The 16575-nt window shown below is 52.3% G+C and overlaps 1 protein-coding gene across 1 annotated transcript in view; it reads right to left on the reverse strand.

The window, feature by feature from the left end:
• The window catches only part of CHST13 (carbohydrate sulfotransferase 13), a 28347-nt gene extending 12459 nt beyond the window's left edge, over positions 1 to 15888 (reverse strand). Inside the window, exon 1 of the mRNA XM_074549782.1 lies at positions 15359 to 15888. Coding sequence (XP_074405883.1) covers positions 15359 to 15452 — 94 coding nt within the window. The 5' untranslated portion in view covers positions 15453 to 15888. The remainder of the gene's footprint in view (positions 1 to 15358) is intronic.
• Between the last annotated feature and the right edge of the window lie 687 nt (positions 15889 to 16575).

Raw genomic sequence — 16575 nt, forward strand, 5'->3', positions numbered from 1 at the left:
CTCCCTAGATTCTTGTGACTGCTCATTTTTACTGCATCTAGAAAGTCGAGGATGTAGACAACAGAGGCTTAATTAAAAAGCTTAGGCAAAGAAATCCAATAGAGCCACATGATTGATTTGCTTAAATGCATCCTTCATGTTTGTGAATTCAGACACAACCACCTCTCCTGGGGAGCTGCAAGTGTAAGGAGATGTCAGTGGCTGGGCTCATTCTGCACCCAGAACATCAGTGGGACTGGGTAGCATCCATGCCCCATTCTGGCAGGTAACTGGCAGCAGAGCACATGCACAGGAAAGAATTTTGGGGAGAGAGAACATGTCACAGCAATATTCAGACAAGCACAAGCAATGGCAAAAAGCAATCAGCCCTTTGGAGAGCACCCAGAAGAGATGATTTCTGCTCTTTTCCCTGGGTTTCTCCCAGGCACAGCACAGCTCCCCAAGAAGAGCAGAGCTCAGATATCAACCCATGACAGCCCACACCTTGCACAGCTTCCAGGGGGCAGTGAACAGATCCCTGTGGAGCAAATGCTGTACTTGACCTCTTTTGTCCCTCCTGGGGCTGTGCCAGTGGGTGGTGAGCAGGAGTGATGGAGGGGAGCTGGCAGCAACTCGAAAACTCTGCAATTCTGATATTTACAATACAAACATCCATTTCTTGTTCCAGACCAACATCCTCTGTAGCTCAGGAAATGCCTCTGTGGCCTTTCCCACCATTGCTTCTCTTTTCATGGTGCTTTTCTCCCCAGTTATGCTTGTTCAGCCTGCTCTGCCTCATGACAGGGGCTCGGCACTGACACAGGTAAGAGGCTGCCACCTAACACAGCCCCACTCAGTGTGGGCACAGGCAGACCACCACTGGCCTCCTCCAGTGTCTTCCTCACTGCTGAACAAGCAGCAATGTATAACCCAAGCTATTCCTGCCCTTGGCTGTGTGGGCCAAGCCCTGGGAAGGGCTGGCTGCCCTGCATGTCTCTCTGCTGAGGTATAGGCAGCAGGGAGTCTGCTGGGGATGTCTGTCTGAGCTCACTTGCTAGGGAACAGGAATAATTCTCCAACAGCCCTTCCCCTGCCAGCTCCCCTCCTGTTCCCTACAGACAACTCACAATCTGGAGCATCCTGGGGAGCAGCAGAGCCTTCCCCATGGCTTGCTCCAGAGCATTTTCACACATGAGAGCAGAGCCAAGGGCCAGGCTGGTTGCACCCTGCAGGGCTCCTGGAGCAGATCCTTCCCAGATAAGCCAGCCAGGCTAATGTAGTGTATCAGAAGGGCAGAATCTCTGTGATTGTGCCTCCCTGAGCAGATCAGCAGGCAGGCACATCCCTGTGCCCTGCTAAGCCATCTCATGATTCACTCCTCCATGTCACCAGTTGAGCCACAGCCCCCAGGCATGGCATGGCACCAGGAAGCTCAGGGGTCCTTCTGAAACCACAGGGTAAGTGTCCTTCACCAGCACTGCACCCTAACTCTCAGGCTCAGAAATTGCCTCATTAGCTTGGTTTTGGGCCACACAATTCTATTCTGTAACACAGCCAGTGCCTGGGTGTTGTCAGCCTGGTAATCCCCATGGCAAAGGGGCTCCATTTGGTGGCTCTTGACTTAATGATAATTAATTTAGCAGAAATTAAACCAAATTACTTGAACTTGGCTGGATCAGACAGAACTGAGTCCCAGCAACACAGGGGTGCTTGAAAACTTAGCTCAGGCTTTTTTTCCCAGAGCTGCACATTTTCTCCCATCCCCCCTAGTCCTCTTGAAACAGCCAAACCAAGTAATTAAACCCCCCCACCTCCCCTCACACCCAGCACTTGGAAATAGAGATACACTGGGAGGAGGTTACCCACAACACTGAGGGAAAAACCACAAGGAAAGCAGCTCAGGGCCAACCTGAGCAGGGCAAGACAGGACCTGTGCATGACAGGTTTGCACAGAGAACAGCCCACGTGCACTGAACTGCAGCAGGGGATGACAAATCTGCTCTCCCATCAGCCCACATGGGTGAACTCAGTCGTGTTTGCATATGGAGAGGGTGGGTTTGCATCTCCACAGGCACTGGGCTCACACAGAAGTGATGTTTTACCCACAGTTATAAAGTACCATTGCAGGGCAAGATCAGGAGTAGGATGCACCATGGTCCATCATCTTTCTCTTCTCCAGTACCAATAATACATCACTTTCCTGTGGAGCCAGTGGAGGGATCCTACCAGTCTCTGTCACACACACCTTCCTCCCCAGAAATCTCCCCTTTTTGCACAAATGACTCTCTTGTTATCCTGGGAAGCTACTTAAGGCAAACTCCCAGCAGTCACAGATGGCTCCTGAAGGAGCCCCAGGACTCATTTCCATCCCACATCTCTGCTGCTGAAGCACCCCAGCACCCCCTTCCCAGCCACAGCCTCAGAGAAGGCTCCACAGGCACTGAACTGAGGTGACACAGGCACTTCTGAGGAGGCACAGCAGTATAAATCTCCTAGCCAAGAGGGAAAGGAGCATTTTCCAAACTCCTTCCACCAAATGTATATGCTCCACAGCCACCATCCCCTAATGGCAGCATTTTCCACCCAAAAACCACACAGTACACACATACACAGATGTGAAAGTATTGGGGATCCCTGGACCTCACCATAACCAGGTGTACACAGGCAAGATGTCCAAGATTGCTTCCTTTGGACAGGAGGTGTCACCCCATGAAAAGAACACCCTTGTTTTCAGCAATCCCCTCCATGCAGCCTCTCCAGAGTGCCAGGGCTGTGTGGCACAGCTGGGTGGTAATGGCAGCCAGGCTCCCTGGCACTAACACCAGCCTTCCTCCAGCCAAGAAACACTCTCCAAAGAAAGAGGGGACAATGAGTCACTGTTTTACATGGATAACTCAATGGACGGCACTGCCTTCAGCAGGAAAAGTCATTCACTCCTCCAGGGATGTGGCTGCAGGCTGGAAGGCAGCAGCCCATGGGCAAGAGAGGGACAAGGGGTGTGCTGCCTTCAGAGGTGTTAATGAGGGCATGGAAGAAGGTTCAGAGCTGTGATGGATGGGAAGAGCCATGAGAGGGGTGAGCACATGTCCTGCTCTCATTCCAGCCAGACAGAGCAGCCAGGCCTGCCAGAAGCAGCAGTGCTTGTGGTGAATGTCTGAGCATGGAAACACACAGCCTCAGGGGACTGACGTGGGACCAAAAATCCAAGCACACCTGCCTGCACTTGTGCCCAAGATCCCTGATATCTGTGCACAGTCATCTATCTGCAGGCAGCATCCCTGCAAATGGGGCTCATGGGACTGGAATGCCTCTGGCACGCTGCAGTGGGGGGTGGAGAGGCAGCAGAGCTGCATCACCTCCGTCTAGTATTGGGGCACTTGTCCCAGCACACAGTGCAGATTACTCACAGCACACTCTCTCACACAGAAATCTGAGGGCTGACAGGCATAGGGACAGTACAGAAGCCCCAGACATATTAAATTTGAACAAAAAACTCACATGGTTTCCAGCCTGCAAAGAGGCAGATGGATGATCCCTGCTTCCTCAGTCTGGGGCTGCAGTGACCCATGCTCATGACTGTCACCTACCCACACCCATTTCCACACTCAGTGGCTCATGCCAGATGCAATAAATCCACAGACAGCAAACACGGGGCACGGGCCAGCAGCATGAGGTGCCACTGGCACCAAGTGCCACCAGACCTCAGGTTTCTCCATCTGGATCCAGTTCAAGACAGACACATTGACTTTCATCAGAAAATGCCTCAGCCCAGCCTTTCAAGACCTGTGGCAACCTTTGTGGGGCAGGCAGTGCCCCTGTGCCAAGAAGGGCACAGATGCCTCCTGAGTGGGCACTGCACCGACCTGACCCTCCCAGCAACAGGCTCCTCATGGCTGTCCCCCTGGCCACCAAAGGTCAGGATCTTCTCTTTTAGCTTGAACACATCCCAGCCATGCTCCTTTCCAGGAGTCACACCTGCACAGAGCTTTCTGACAGGTCACACATGGGGCTGACACTGCCATCACTGCAGAAACGTGATAACCAAACCTTATTTCACATCACCACTCCTTCCTCCACTGAGAAGATCCAGAACTGCCTCTCCAAGGGGCAATTTTTTCATTCCCACTCTCCAGGATCTGCTGTGCCTTTGGCACAGTTGATGGCTGGAAAAAGGACTGTGGGTTGCTGGGTGAGATCAGCCCCTGCCACACCACAGCCTGCGTGTCCTGCTCAGCACCACGTGGGATGTGGGATGGGAGGGAGGAAGGCAGTGCTCCAATGTTCAGAGCTACTTGGGTTTTGCTCCAAACCACTAAAAAAATAGAGATCTCTGCTGAAAGTGCTCCAAAGAAATACAGCAAGCACTGCTGACAGTATAATCTCAACTGTCCATTTCTATTAATACTCTTGCAGGTTTAGCAGAAACTGGAAATCTTGGATCTGACTTTTCACTGCTCACAGCATACAAGAACCCCCAGATGAGCAAAGCCAGTGTGACCCTGCGTGCAGCCCCCATCAGTGAGTGCCCTTTGGACGGGCAAAAGAGACAATGGATTTGTGTGTGTTTTGCTCCTCGTGCCTGGCTGACAAACCCAGCCCAGAGAGCTCCATATTTGCCGTGCACACTCAGCACTGTGCAGCTCAGCAGGCTGAGGGACGATCCAGCACTGAGGGTTTGCAGCCAGCTCTGTGTCTCTGCCTCCCATCTGCTGCTCACAAAGCCCAGGCAGCAGCCACAGAGGTGGCTCTGGGGTTTGAAGGGGTGTCATCTGATGGATGTTTTTTTAAGCTGCCACAAAAAGAACATTAAACTCCTGACGTGAGACGGGGTCAGAACATCCTGCACTAGTTTAGATTTCTACTGCATGTCACACACATCGGGCAGGAAAATAATTATCTTTCTAACTTTACTTTTTTGCCTTTCCTTTTTTATTTTTTTTCCCTAACAGGATGCTTCTCAGCTTTTAACTGTCTGGAAGAGACCTTTTAAATCTGAAATCCCTGGTGTGTCCAGGCTTCAGCCAGATGCCTACTGTTAAGGGAGTGCTGGCTGTACCGAAGCCAGTGCAGGGACTGGCTGCCATTCATTCCAGAAGTGACTCTGATTCAGAGATCTGGCTTCTGGACATGCTTTAAAACCACTTGTGCATTACTCTTGATGCTCAAGATCCTGGAAAGTTTACTTAGGAAGAAGTTATTGCCATTGCCATTAGGAAGATATTAAAATTACATGAAGAGCCTCCTTGTTTTCTATAAAGCTTCATGAAAGCTCTTTCCTCTTTTGGCTCCCACTTTCTTGCACAGCTTACTTTGCCTTTATGTTTCTAAAGATAATTTTTCTTCATTTCTCACTCACAGCTCTTGGACTACCACAGTGCCACCAGCCATACCCAGGCTCAGGGGCTGGCACAGCTGGACCTTGGTTTTGTGGCTCCCTCCTCCCCAGAGGTGGGGATGGCTCAGGCTCTGTTTACAAGAAAGGCTCTCTTATTCCCATTTAGGTGAGTCAAGGATCAGCCAGGGAAACTCTAATCAAGTGATGGAAAATGGTGACAGTTATAGGGTTAGCTCACAATAAATCATGCAGAAAGGGAAAGAAGGAATCCAGCTGCTTCAAGGAGCTTGCCAAATGCCCCAGCACGGTCTGTGGGGATCATATTAGGAACAGAGCCAATGGCAGCTGGTCTGGACACTCTGCCCCATTCTGTGCAGGGGTTCTTCCTAAACCTTCATGTCTCCTCAGCAGCAGGAGGCTCTGCTCACCTGGTACCAGCCAGGAAGGTTTTACAGAAAGATCACAGGCATTGCAGCTGGAAGGATGTGTTTTGCTGGGGCAGGGTCCCCAGGTCTCTACTGTCACAAGGACTACAATTAAGATCTTTACAGGCAACAGAAAATTAACAATATCCAGCAGGAACACAGCCTCTGTGAGCAAATAAAGTATTTGTGTGCAAGTACCATGCAGTCCTCCGTTTCCAAATAGTTAATTCCTCCCATAAGCCAAGCTAGAAGCTTTCCAAGAGCAATTTCTCTTCCCCATTACGCCTGTCATTCTCCTGGCCCCAATTGGCTGCTTGCATTTATAATTCAAGCCTGAACTGCCAGCATTTCCATTCCTTGTCAATAAACTCCTCCTCTGCAGCCTGCTGCCCGAAGGAACTGCACAAGAAGGCCTTGCACCAGCAAACAGCCCTTTGTCAGGGTGGGCAGGGGCTGATTTTCCCTGGGCAAGGTGGAGAGATGCACCTCTCCCTAAAACCCTGCTGGTGTGGTGTCTCCAGCCCTGCAGGCTCTTCTCTGGGCAGGCTGGGGCAGCCACAGCTGCTCACACAGCACCACAAGCTGCCAGCCAAGCCAAGGGACCATCTGCAGCAGCCTCTGCCTCCTGCTCAGCTGCTGGGGCCACGGCAGGCCAGCGTGCAGGGCACCAGGCTGGGCTTGCCCAGAACCTGCCCACACTCAGCTCTGCTCTGGGCAGATGCTGTCTGTGCCCTCTGCACACAGGCCACCTACACAGGTACAGCACTGTCAGACGGCTCAGCCTGCCAGATGAACGTGTCTCAAGCCATCTCCTCAGCTCTGTGCATCTGGGATTGATGAAAGCCTCAACCAGCCGATCTCACGAAAAATGCACACTCAGCAAATTCTTCCCAAGGCAGCACCTTGCATGCAGCCATCCCTCCCTGGCTTGGCTTCATGGCTCTCATCCCTCTGCTCCCAGCAGAGCCAGCTGGGGGGCTGTGTCCTGCCTTTCCCAATGACACAGCTCTTTAACTGGTGAGACTCTATCACAAGATACACAACAAGAGGCTTTACAAAGAGTTAAAGAGATGCCTGACTCACAGAGGAGGAGAGGAGTGAATTACAGCCTGCTGGAGACTTGGGAGAACCATCTCTGAGAACCACCTTCAGCACATACAGTCCCACCACATGGCCCCTTGTGCCTGCTTCTGCTGCATTTAGTAATGACCAAAGAGCCCTGTCCGTTCAGCAGAGGACACAAACACCACTGCCATTGCAGTTCTGGGGGACAACAGATCACTGCTAGCTGCTTGTCTGAGTGGCTGTTGGGTTTAATCCTTCCTGAGGGTGGCTGCTGGCTCTGGGGACATCCCTTTCCTTTTCACAGGGAGTGAGCAAGATGGGGACCTCAGGAAGAAGGGAACTTGGAGGCTTGTGTCTACACCACCCAGCAGCAGCTGTGGGCCACTGATGCAAAACTCCACCAGCATCAGTTCAGCCTCGTTTGGGTCTCACAGTGCCTGTGTCTGCTGATCCTATTAAGCTAAAGGGAAATCAATCTCCCTGATACTGCCAGGAGAAAAATTGGAAGAGACCCAGCTATGAATATGCTACCCCTGCACCCCTGCCAAAAGGAAGGGCCTGGCTCTGTAGATATGTGCAGGACTGAACTCGCTGCCTTCCCCTGCCTGTGCAGAGGATCCCGTGGCAGGCAGAGCCCCAGTCTGCAGGGAAACACAGAACAAATGGGGTGGGGAGCTGCTGACCTCCAGCTAGTTTGTGCTGGTTTCTCAGGTCCCTGCTTTGAAGAAAGCCCTCTAGAACAGACAAGGTAGCCCCGGGGACACTCACACCCGGCAGTTCTGAGCAAACATCACCTTTGAACCTCATGTGGATATTACACATCTTCCTGCCAGGTCAGTGAGGCAACATCTGGCCAGAGAGCAGGCTTGGGTTGGGTTCCACACGAGCAGTGAGGCTGCAAGCTCACAGGGAGAGAGAGCTCTGCAAGGGATGGGTCCAACCTGCTGCTGCTCCCTCCCTGGAGGAGCTGGGGAAGCAGCCAGGAGATGGAGGGCTATAAACCAAGTGGCATTTACATGGAGAAGGAAAAGCTGTGAGCATGTTGTGACTGGAGGCCAGGACTCATGGCCTCAGCATCCCCCTGTACCACAGGTGACAGGCTGATGGGAAGGGACCTACAGGCCCTGTGCACTGCTGTGAAGATCCAAAACTTTGATGGCATTTCTCCTTGCACCAGTACCATGGGTAGAGCCACCAGCACGTGCCCATCTGCCATGGCCAGGCTAGAGAATTCCTCATCTGTCACTCGAGCCACTACAGGGGCAGCAATACCTTCAGAGACATTCTATGGGGAGAAAACAGCTTCAAGCCCAGTTGGATGCTGCTCTGAGGGAGTCTATGAAAATTAAATCCAATGCTAAAAAAGCTGGGTCTCACCAGAATCAGGGGCTTCCTCAGCACAGCAGGTCTCACTCCCGTGCTCAGCGCAGTCTGTGTACACAGCCCTGTAACAGACTCACACCACCACACACAAGCCTGGGGCACTGTGGTTTGCAGCATCTCACAGCTGCCAAAACAGCTTCACAATGTGACACCAGCCCAGGGTCAGTGACCAGGGCTGCAGCACAGCCAGCAGCACTGAACACCATTCTCTGCCATTCCTTGCTCCAATGGATCACTGGAAAGGCGAAGGGGAGGTGGGACATGCCGACAGACAGGGAGGCAAGCAGGACCCCAGAGAGCCAGGCCAGGGCTGCTGACAGGGCTGGTGCTTGGGGAGCCCTGCTGCAGGTCAGGAAGCTCTCACCACAGCACAGGGAAGAACCTGAGGAGGCACGGGACAGCACGTTCAACTGGGACAGAAAAATAAGCCGACACGGAATCCACACACACTCACACCCTCAAAACCAGGGTCTCAACCATTTTCAACACCCAAGATGATTCTCCTCTCAGCAGAGCTGCCAGAGGATGTGGCTTGTGTGGCCAGGCTTTCCTGCACTGGCAGACAGTGAGGAGCCACCCCAGCTGAGGATGTAGCTGCAGAACCCAGGGGTGGTGGAGCTGTTACAGCCTTTTCCAGAGAGGAGAAACCCTGCTTCCTTCTCCCAGGAAAGGCCAACTCCAAGCCCTTCCCAGCCAGATTCCCATCAGTCTGCCTGCCCATAAATTTACAACTATTTATTTAGTCAAAGCTCATCCAAATATTAAGAGCTCAGGGGCACAGTGGGAAAACAGGAGCAGGCAGAGCAGGCAGGCTGCTCCTCCACCAGGCTGCAGGAATTCCCCACTGTCAGGTTCAAGGCCGGACAACTCCATGCCCTGAAGCTAAATGTGCTCAGTGCCAGCAAGCTGAAGGGAGTGGACTTGTGCAAGGATCTCTGAGGCAAGGATCACCAAGCCTAGAAACATACCTGAGGCAGATCTTTGCCTCTGAGACTTCCAAAGCTGGGAGGTGGAAAAGGTTACAATGGACCTTCAAAAAGCCTACAGATCCCAGACATCGCAGTAAGGATGCTGCAAAGGGTCTGGAAAAAATGAAACTTGCTCAATTACATTCAAAAGAAATGCTGGAAGAGAGCTCAGCTTCCCTCCCTGTCCACCAGAAGCCAGCATAAAGATGTCCCCACATCAACAAGTGGCAGGTCAGAAGGACAGCACCAGGTCCAAGATGGAGCTCCAGTGTCATGACTGTGGCCCTGATCCCATGAGGTGCCCTCACACAGCCTTTCATCAGCTTTTCAGACTGAAAACCCTTACTTTAGGCTGTCCAGGGTGAGTCACAGCAAGTGTGGGGATGATTCAGAGACCAATTTGCCAATGGCAGGAGAGTGTGTGTGCACAGAGCAGTGTGTGTGTGTGTTTGCTTTTTGCAATCACAGTCCTGTCTGAGGGGTTCACACTGAAAACTCACCCAGGGCACTGCTGAGCTCTGGCAGATTCAGCCCACCAAGAGGGGTGCAGAGATTTGTGGCTGTGAACTGGTGGGGTGACAGCTCAGGCTGTCAGCCACTGCAAGTTCCTCTGGCTCCTGGGTGTCCTGGGCTGGCTCAGCTCCCTGCAGAGGGGAACTGGCACTGCTGGCTGATGCCTTTGCAGCTCCTTGGCTTCTGACAGAGAGTCCTGGGAAAGACAGCTGTGTTTGCACTGGAATTAAGATGGAGGGTTTGTCACGCTCTCCATTCAGATGCTTGCAGGAACCAAGGACCAAGAAATAAACCCAGCACATAAAAAAACCCAACACCCTCACGAGAGCCCTGACCACTGCACCAGCACTCGTCTCCCAGCCTTGGACCTCACAGCCCTGCTCCAACACAGGCAAAGCCCTCCTGGTGCTGTTTTTGTGCAGTTCTTACAGCAGGGCATTGGAGTTTTGTGTGTGGGGACAAAATGCAGGTGCATGGTGCTGCCAGACAGAAACAGCCAGAGATGCCAGAGGAATGTGGGGCCAGGAGGGGCTGGATGCAGCCAGCAGAGCCACCAGGACACGAATCTCTCCTGCAGGGACAGAGTTAACTCCGGGTGTGCTGAGCCCACTCCTTTCCCCTCCAAAACCTCTTGCATGGATCAGAGATTCTCAGGAAACTGTATAAAGCCAAGAAGGACTAGAGAAAGCATTCCTCATGGAAAGCCTGGCCCTCAGGAGCAGATGGGCTTCACTACTGCCCTGCTCTCAGCACTGGACTGCGCGGATTCTGCTACCCCGACAGGTCACCAATGGAGTGCTTCATGTCCTTTCCACAAAAAACAGATCTGAGGGCATCCAGCCTGTGCTTGCCAACATCTTGGCTGACAAATGTCACTGCACTTTGAGTGCTGGCTCCTCAAAAGGAAGAGGCTGCATGCTGGGCATCACAATACTATGACTGGGAAAATGACCTGGGAAAAACCGCCCTATGAAGAAATGAAATGAAATGAAATGAGAAAGAGAAGAGAGAAGAGAGAAGAGAGAAGAGAGAAGAGAGAAGAGAGAAGAGAGAAGAGAGAAGAGAGAAGAGAGAAGAGAGAAGAGAGAAGAGAAGAGAAGAGAAGAGAAGAGAAGAGAAGAGAAGAGAAGAGAAGAGAAGAGAAAAATCAACACTATCTGAGGGTGGCTAGATTTGTCAGCCTTAGCCAAGGTAACAGCAGCATGTCCCTGGTTATCTGGAAGGCTGAGGACATGTGTCAGCCAGCTGCAGGCACGACCCAGGCTCGGAGCATTTGCTGGCCAAATCCTGTGCACGTCCCAAGGCAGTGGCTGAATTTCAGCCTCCAAACAATGGGGAGGAACTGAGGATTAAAACAGGCTCTTTCCTGTTCTGAAAAAGAAAAAAAAAATCCCTAGTTTTCAAAGGTCTGCTAATATTTAGGTGTGTATTTATCTCCATTCATGCCGGGTCTAGGTGCAGTTGTAGGTTCAGGGATCAGAGCTCTGCGGGTCAAATCACTTATCAACTCTACAATCTCTGTAATAATTTGTATCCCTCTGAAGAGACCAATATTTAGGCACAGAGATGGAGCTGACTGAGATCAATAAATTTGGAACAATGAGAAGCAAGAGTTTCTCCAAGATCTGCTGGTCCTGAGGGGTGTTGGGCTGGGCAATTGAAACCACCTGAGAATTGGCAGAGAGTGGTGGCAGTGACGTCTTCCATATCCACCTTGGTACATCAGAGGGCTAGCAAACACAGAGACGGTGACGCAGTTTCCTACCTGTGGTATCTGCTACAGGTGTTGAGGTGGCTTCTGGCATTGCTGCTCATCCTCCTGCAGCACCCCAACCCTTCTGTCTCAGGCTGGTGAAGGGGTTGGAAGAGGCTTTGCTCTATCAGAGCTCAGAGGAGATGCAGCTGATTGATACAGGAGCAGATAAGGATGGAGAGAGGGCTCTCGCTGCTTTCTCACCTGGAAAGCTTTCTGGAATAGGATCACAGCCCTGGCACTTCTGGTATCTCTCGTTGTGAAAGAGTCAGACCAAAGGCTGAGTACATCTCACCTGCAAGGCCCCGTGAGGTCCAACAGCTCGTGCTGACAGCAGGATGTGAAACAACAGAAGCCAGCATAGAGCAAGTGCTGCTAAAAAGACCTAAGAAACAACAGCTGGATGCTGCACATGGACAGAACCAGAGCAGAAATAAAGGAGCACTTTAAGATTGAGAGCTTTTCCTTGTTTCTTATTGGAGAAAATCTGCCAGCTCTCCAGATGTCAGTAGAGTCTGCCTACTCACAGCTGCCCCAAAGACACACCATTGGAGTGGCCCCACAGTACTGCCCTGCAGAAACCTCAGACCAGATGAACACAAGGCCTTAGGACCTCCCTCTACCTCCCTCACATGTTCCCCCTTCCCTCTATCCCTCATCTGTACAACCAGAGTAATCCCACCTCCCCCACTGTTGCTAAAATCAGTGTGGTCCCCCTGAGAACAGCAGTGACCAAAGCTCTGATGCAGACAAGGAATGGCAGGCTCCAGTGTCTCCTGCTGTGCCAGCCTAGATGTGCTGCCAGCAGAGTGAGATGAAACACCAGCCTAGGAGCCCTGCTGTGTACCCTCACCTCTGTGCAGAAATTGTACAGCGTGCACAAGCCAGCACAGCTCACAGTGGGAACAGCAGAGGAACATCAGCTCAGATGGTGAATGATAAACATGCTGAGGCCAGACAGGATCTCCTGGACGGCTGTGAAGTGACACCAGTACAGCCAAGGACTCCTGGGGGCCCTCATCACCCCCTGAGCCCAGCTGAGATGGCCTGAGGCTTGCCTGGGAGCTGAGCACACCTGCCCACGCCACCAGCCCAGGTGCAGGAGGTGCTGAAAGGTGACTGCTCCAGGTACACGCCAGAACTACCCACTGTGGCATGGTGTGGAAGGTCCAGGGCCAGTGTGCTCAGCACCACCTCAACACCTTCCTGCAATGCAGACATCCTCCCCTTGGCCATGCACCTGTGAGCCTGGAGCCACAGCTGATGGCCAGCAGGACAGCCAGGTCACAGGGGACAGCCCCTGGCACAGCTCCACCCCAGGGTCAGGGCAGTGAGGGGCTGCCGACCCCGTGTCTGCCCACCAGCACAGCCAGCAGGAGGGAAAGGCAGCAAAACCCACCAGGGCCACGAGGTCAGGGCACACTCAGGCACACAAGGCCACCTCCCTGGGGAGCACCAGGACCTGTCCCACCCCTCTGGCAAACACACTGAGCCCATTCCTGCCTCCAGGAGGGACAACAGGGAATTCTGCACTGCCTGCAGTACAGACTGACTCAGCCCACCACCAAAATCACCAACTCAGCGGCATTCAGGAGCAGAGTTATTTCAGCACAGGCTGGTGTGTGGGTGTTCCTGAGGCAGAACAAGAAAGCCTTATTCCATCCAGCCCAGCCACGGAGCTCAGCACAAACCACTGCATGCACAACTGTCCGGGTGGAGCTGTGAGTGGGCAAGGCAACCAGAGTGGATAATTCCTGCTCCCTGAGCTGAGGGAGCCCTGAGCACTCTCAAGCTTTAAAGGTTTGTATCGTCATTGTCCCCATTCCTTGTCCTGGTCACAGGAAGGTTTGGTCTCTATGTGCCATTAGCAAGGATTAATTCAGTATGTTCCGTGTAATGGACTGTGGGTGGCCCAGGGAAGGCAACCTGCTCAATCCTGCTAATGATGGAGAAAGGATCTGACTGCTCCTGGGGAAAACTCATAGCACTGCTTCCTTTTTTTCTAGTATTTTTCTTCATTATTATATAAAAACCAAATGACACCAGACAACCAGAACTCCAAATAACCCCCAGGCAAACATCACTTTAAAGATGACATTTTCATTTGCAAATTGTTTACCTATTATTGTAACTTATAACTTCTAAAATTCTAGCAACTGGTCTCAGTTTGTTTTCACTTGGGATAAAAAAATGAAGTAATCTGTAGCTTGCTTCTTTTCTGTATATGGTAATGACCTTTCCTCTGCTAGTGTTTCTCACTGATCTGAAGAGGAAAGGAAAAACTGTAAACTGAAAAATAATAAGGGAAAGAAATGGCACAAAAATGAAGGCTGGACCCAGGGAGACAACAGTGTGGCTAGAAAATGAGCTGGTGTTAGAGAACATGAATATTGCCTTAACTCACTTCTTTATTGAACCTAAAGGGGCAAATCTGCAGAGACCATCCACATCCTCACAAACGAGTTCCCACAGAGTGACAAACATTACTTGGTTCCAGCAGCTGGAGATCCCTACCTCAGACCTATCAGCATCTACTGGAACTTTCAAAAACCACACTTGTCCCGCGTGAAAGAATAGATTTGCAGGGCATTGCATTAGCATTCCAGACCCAAATTCCCTCCAGTGCCTCGTGAGACACCACCACAATCACCATCACCTGGTTTGCTCTGACCTGACAGGAACTCTGCGTGAAACTGGGTTGACATCAGGTGAGGAATTAAAGTCAACTAATCGCAGAAAGTTCTGCTGACTCAGACCAGCAGAATCTCTTTTTTGAAAACCAGAACCCTGAAAAGAGATTTGTTTTCCAGACAGATGCTAGAAAGCATATCCAGTGTAAAACACAATCATCTCTTCATTAGCACCCCTGGAGATTAAAGCTGATTCAGTGCTGCACTTTTTACTGAGCAGCCCCAATACTAAAATATGATGCATAAATAATTTCCTTAAGAAAAGAAAAAGTTACTAAGGAATACAATACTGATTATGGTCTTCTGGGATTTCTGAATTCATCTGACAAGCTTCACATACTCGTCTAGAAATAACAAATGCTTGCTCGAAACCCAACTCCTTTTCAATCTTACTCAGCCAACAAGTTATGCCTTTTTTATTTTTAGGAAAAAAAGACATTAAAGCGATGGAGCAGCCCCTCTAAAAAGAAAATCACATTTCATTTAGTCTACACTGATAAAATTCTATTAACGTTTCAGTCAAGTCAGTCTTCTGAATTTTAAGATGTAACTCTAAAGGCCCCATTGATGGATTGCTGCTGTACTCAGAAAACATTAGTACATTGTTAAAACGGCAGCAATTACCCAAAAAACATCTCGTAAGAAAGAGGAACTAATTTCCCCAAAGGAGCAGAAAAGGCAGGGAAATAAATTATCCCTCCCAGTGCAAAACGGTTCAGATTTTAGCTCAGAATTCTTTCCCAACTTGCGAGAAATTTCTAAGAGCACACACACGAGAAGTCCCTTGAGCCATTCAAAGTCTCCCGGGAACTTTGGTGACCGCGGCTGTGAATGGGCACAGGCGGGACGGGGCAGCTCCGCTCTCCCGCACCGACCCCGCTCAGCCTCGGCGGGGCTGCGAACTGCGCTCAGCTCCGCGATGGCACCGAGCTCACCAGGGCTTGGTGCCCCGCAGGGACAGCGAGCGAGACAGCGACCCGAGGGACGGTGCCTTTGGCAGGAGGCACGGCTGTCTGTCACTGCGGGACGGGAGCGCCGCTCGCACCGCGCCGAACTTGGACGGGCTCAGCCGAGCGATGGACAACGCCGGCCACTTCCCCGGCGGACACAACTTCAGACCGGCCGGCACCCGAGGGGCTCCGGGAGCAGGGAAGGGCTGCCCGCCGTGCCCCGCCGTGTCCCGCTTCCCTCTCCGCCCGCCCGCCACCGCCGGGGACCCTCCCGGAGCGCGGCGCCCGCGGACCCACCTGGGCTGAGGCTGCTCTGGAAGTAGAAGAGGACGAGCAGGAGCGAGCCGAGGCCGGCGGCCAGCGCCAGGCGCGGAGCCCGGCTCCGCCGCATCCTCGGCCGCGGCTGGCGGCGCAGCGCAGCGCCCGCGGCCCCGGCCCCGGCCCGCCGAGCCCCGCTGGGCGCCGCCGCCGCCCCGCCCCGCGCCCGCGGCCCCGCGCCCGCCCGCAGGAAGTGACACGGGGCGGCTCAGCCGCCGCCACGGGAACTTCGCCCCCCGAGAGCCCCGCGGCGCCGGCGGCGGCTCGGCCCGGCCGCGGGGGCGGGCGGGGCCGGCGGGGTTTCCGCGGCCGGGGCCGTGTCCGTGCCCTGCCGGCGCTCCGCGGTGCGCGCTGCCCTCCCCGGCTCTGTCACGGCTCCGGGGCTCCCCGAGGGGAAACGGGAGTCGCTGCTGTGCTGGCAGGGTCGGGAGTTTCCTGGTGACTTTCCTGTGAACGGTCAGTGCTTCGGAAGCATCACAAAGTTTCGTGGCCTTAAAATACACGTGGCCTGAAAATACACCTCTTTTTTTTTTTTTTTTCTTTTTTTTTTTTTTTTAATATTCTTTCGGCTACCTCTGCCCCTGCAGTGTTTTACTGAAAGCAATAATGCTTCTGACTAATTCCACCTCAAGCAATAAATTTCTGTAGAAGGAGGACACAATTTTCTGTGATTCTCGGCCTGCTTTTGGAAAGTGAGAGCACAAAGTTCTCTTACTGCATCCTCTATCCCCCAGGCTCCGCAGTCGCAGGCAGAACCAGCCCAGAGCTTTCGTTGCCCCAGTTTAGAAATAGCAGCAACGCTTTTCACCCAGCTCTGTAAAACACTCGAGATCTACTCAAAGGCCACCTGCCAAATTAGCCGACCGAGAGCTGGATTCTACTGACAGCACCCATTCACTGCTTCTCCTCAGCCCCAGCACATTTAGTTTTAAGAAAAAGAGGACAGCTCAAGGAGGAGCCACAGGGAATGACAAAGAAAGCCTGGGTATGTGCACATGCAGGGCTTCATTCTACCCTCATTTAGGGCAGAGGAAACCAGGAGGAGAATCTCATTGTAGTGAAGGAAACTGGAATGAAATAAGGACACACACAGCACCTTGCAGGCTGTGGAATTATGCCCATAGAATTAAACAGCTCTTTGATGTCCCTGTTGCATGGTTTAGAGAGGGGCAACAGAAATGATACCACAACTGGGA

This window comes from Zonotrichia albicollis, chromosome 12 (genome assembly GCF_047830755.1).
Source record: "Zonotrichia albicollis isolate bZonAlb1 chromosome 12, bZonAlb1.hap1, whole genome shotgun sequence".
Lineage (NCBI taxonomy): Eukaryota > Metazoa > Chordata > Aves > Passeriformes > Passerellidae > Zonotrichia > Zonotrichia albicollis.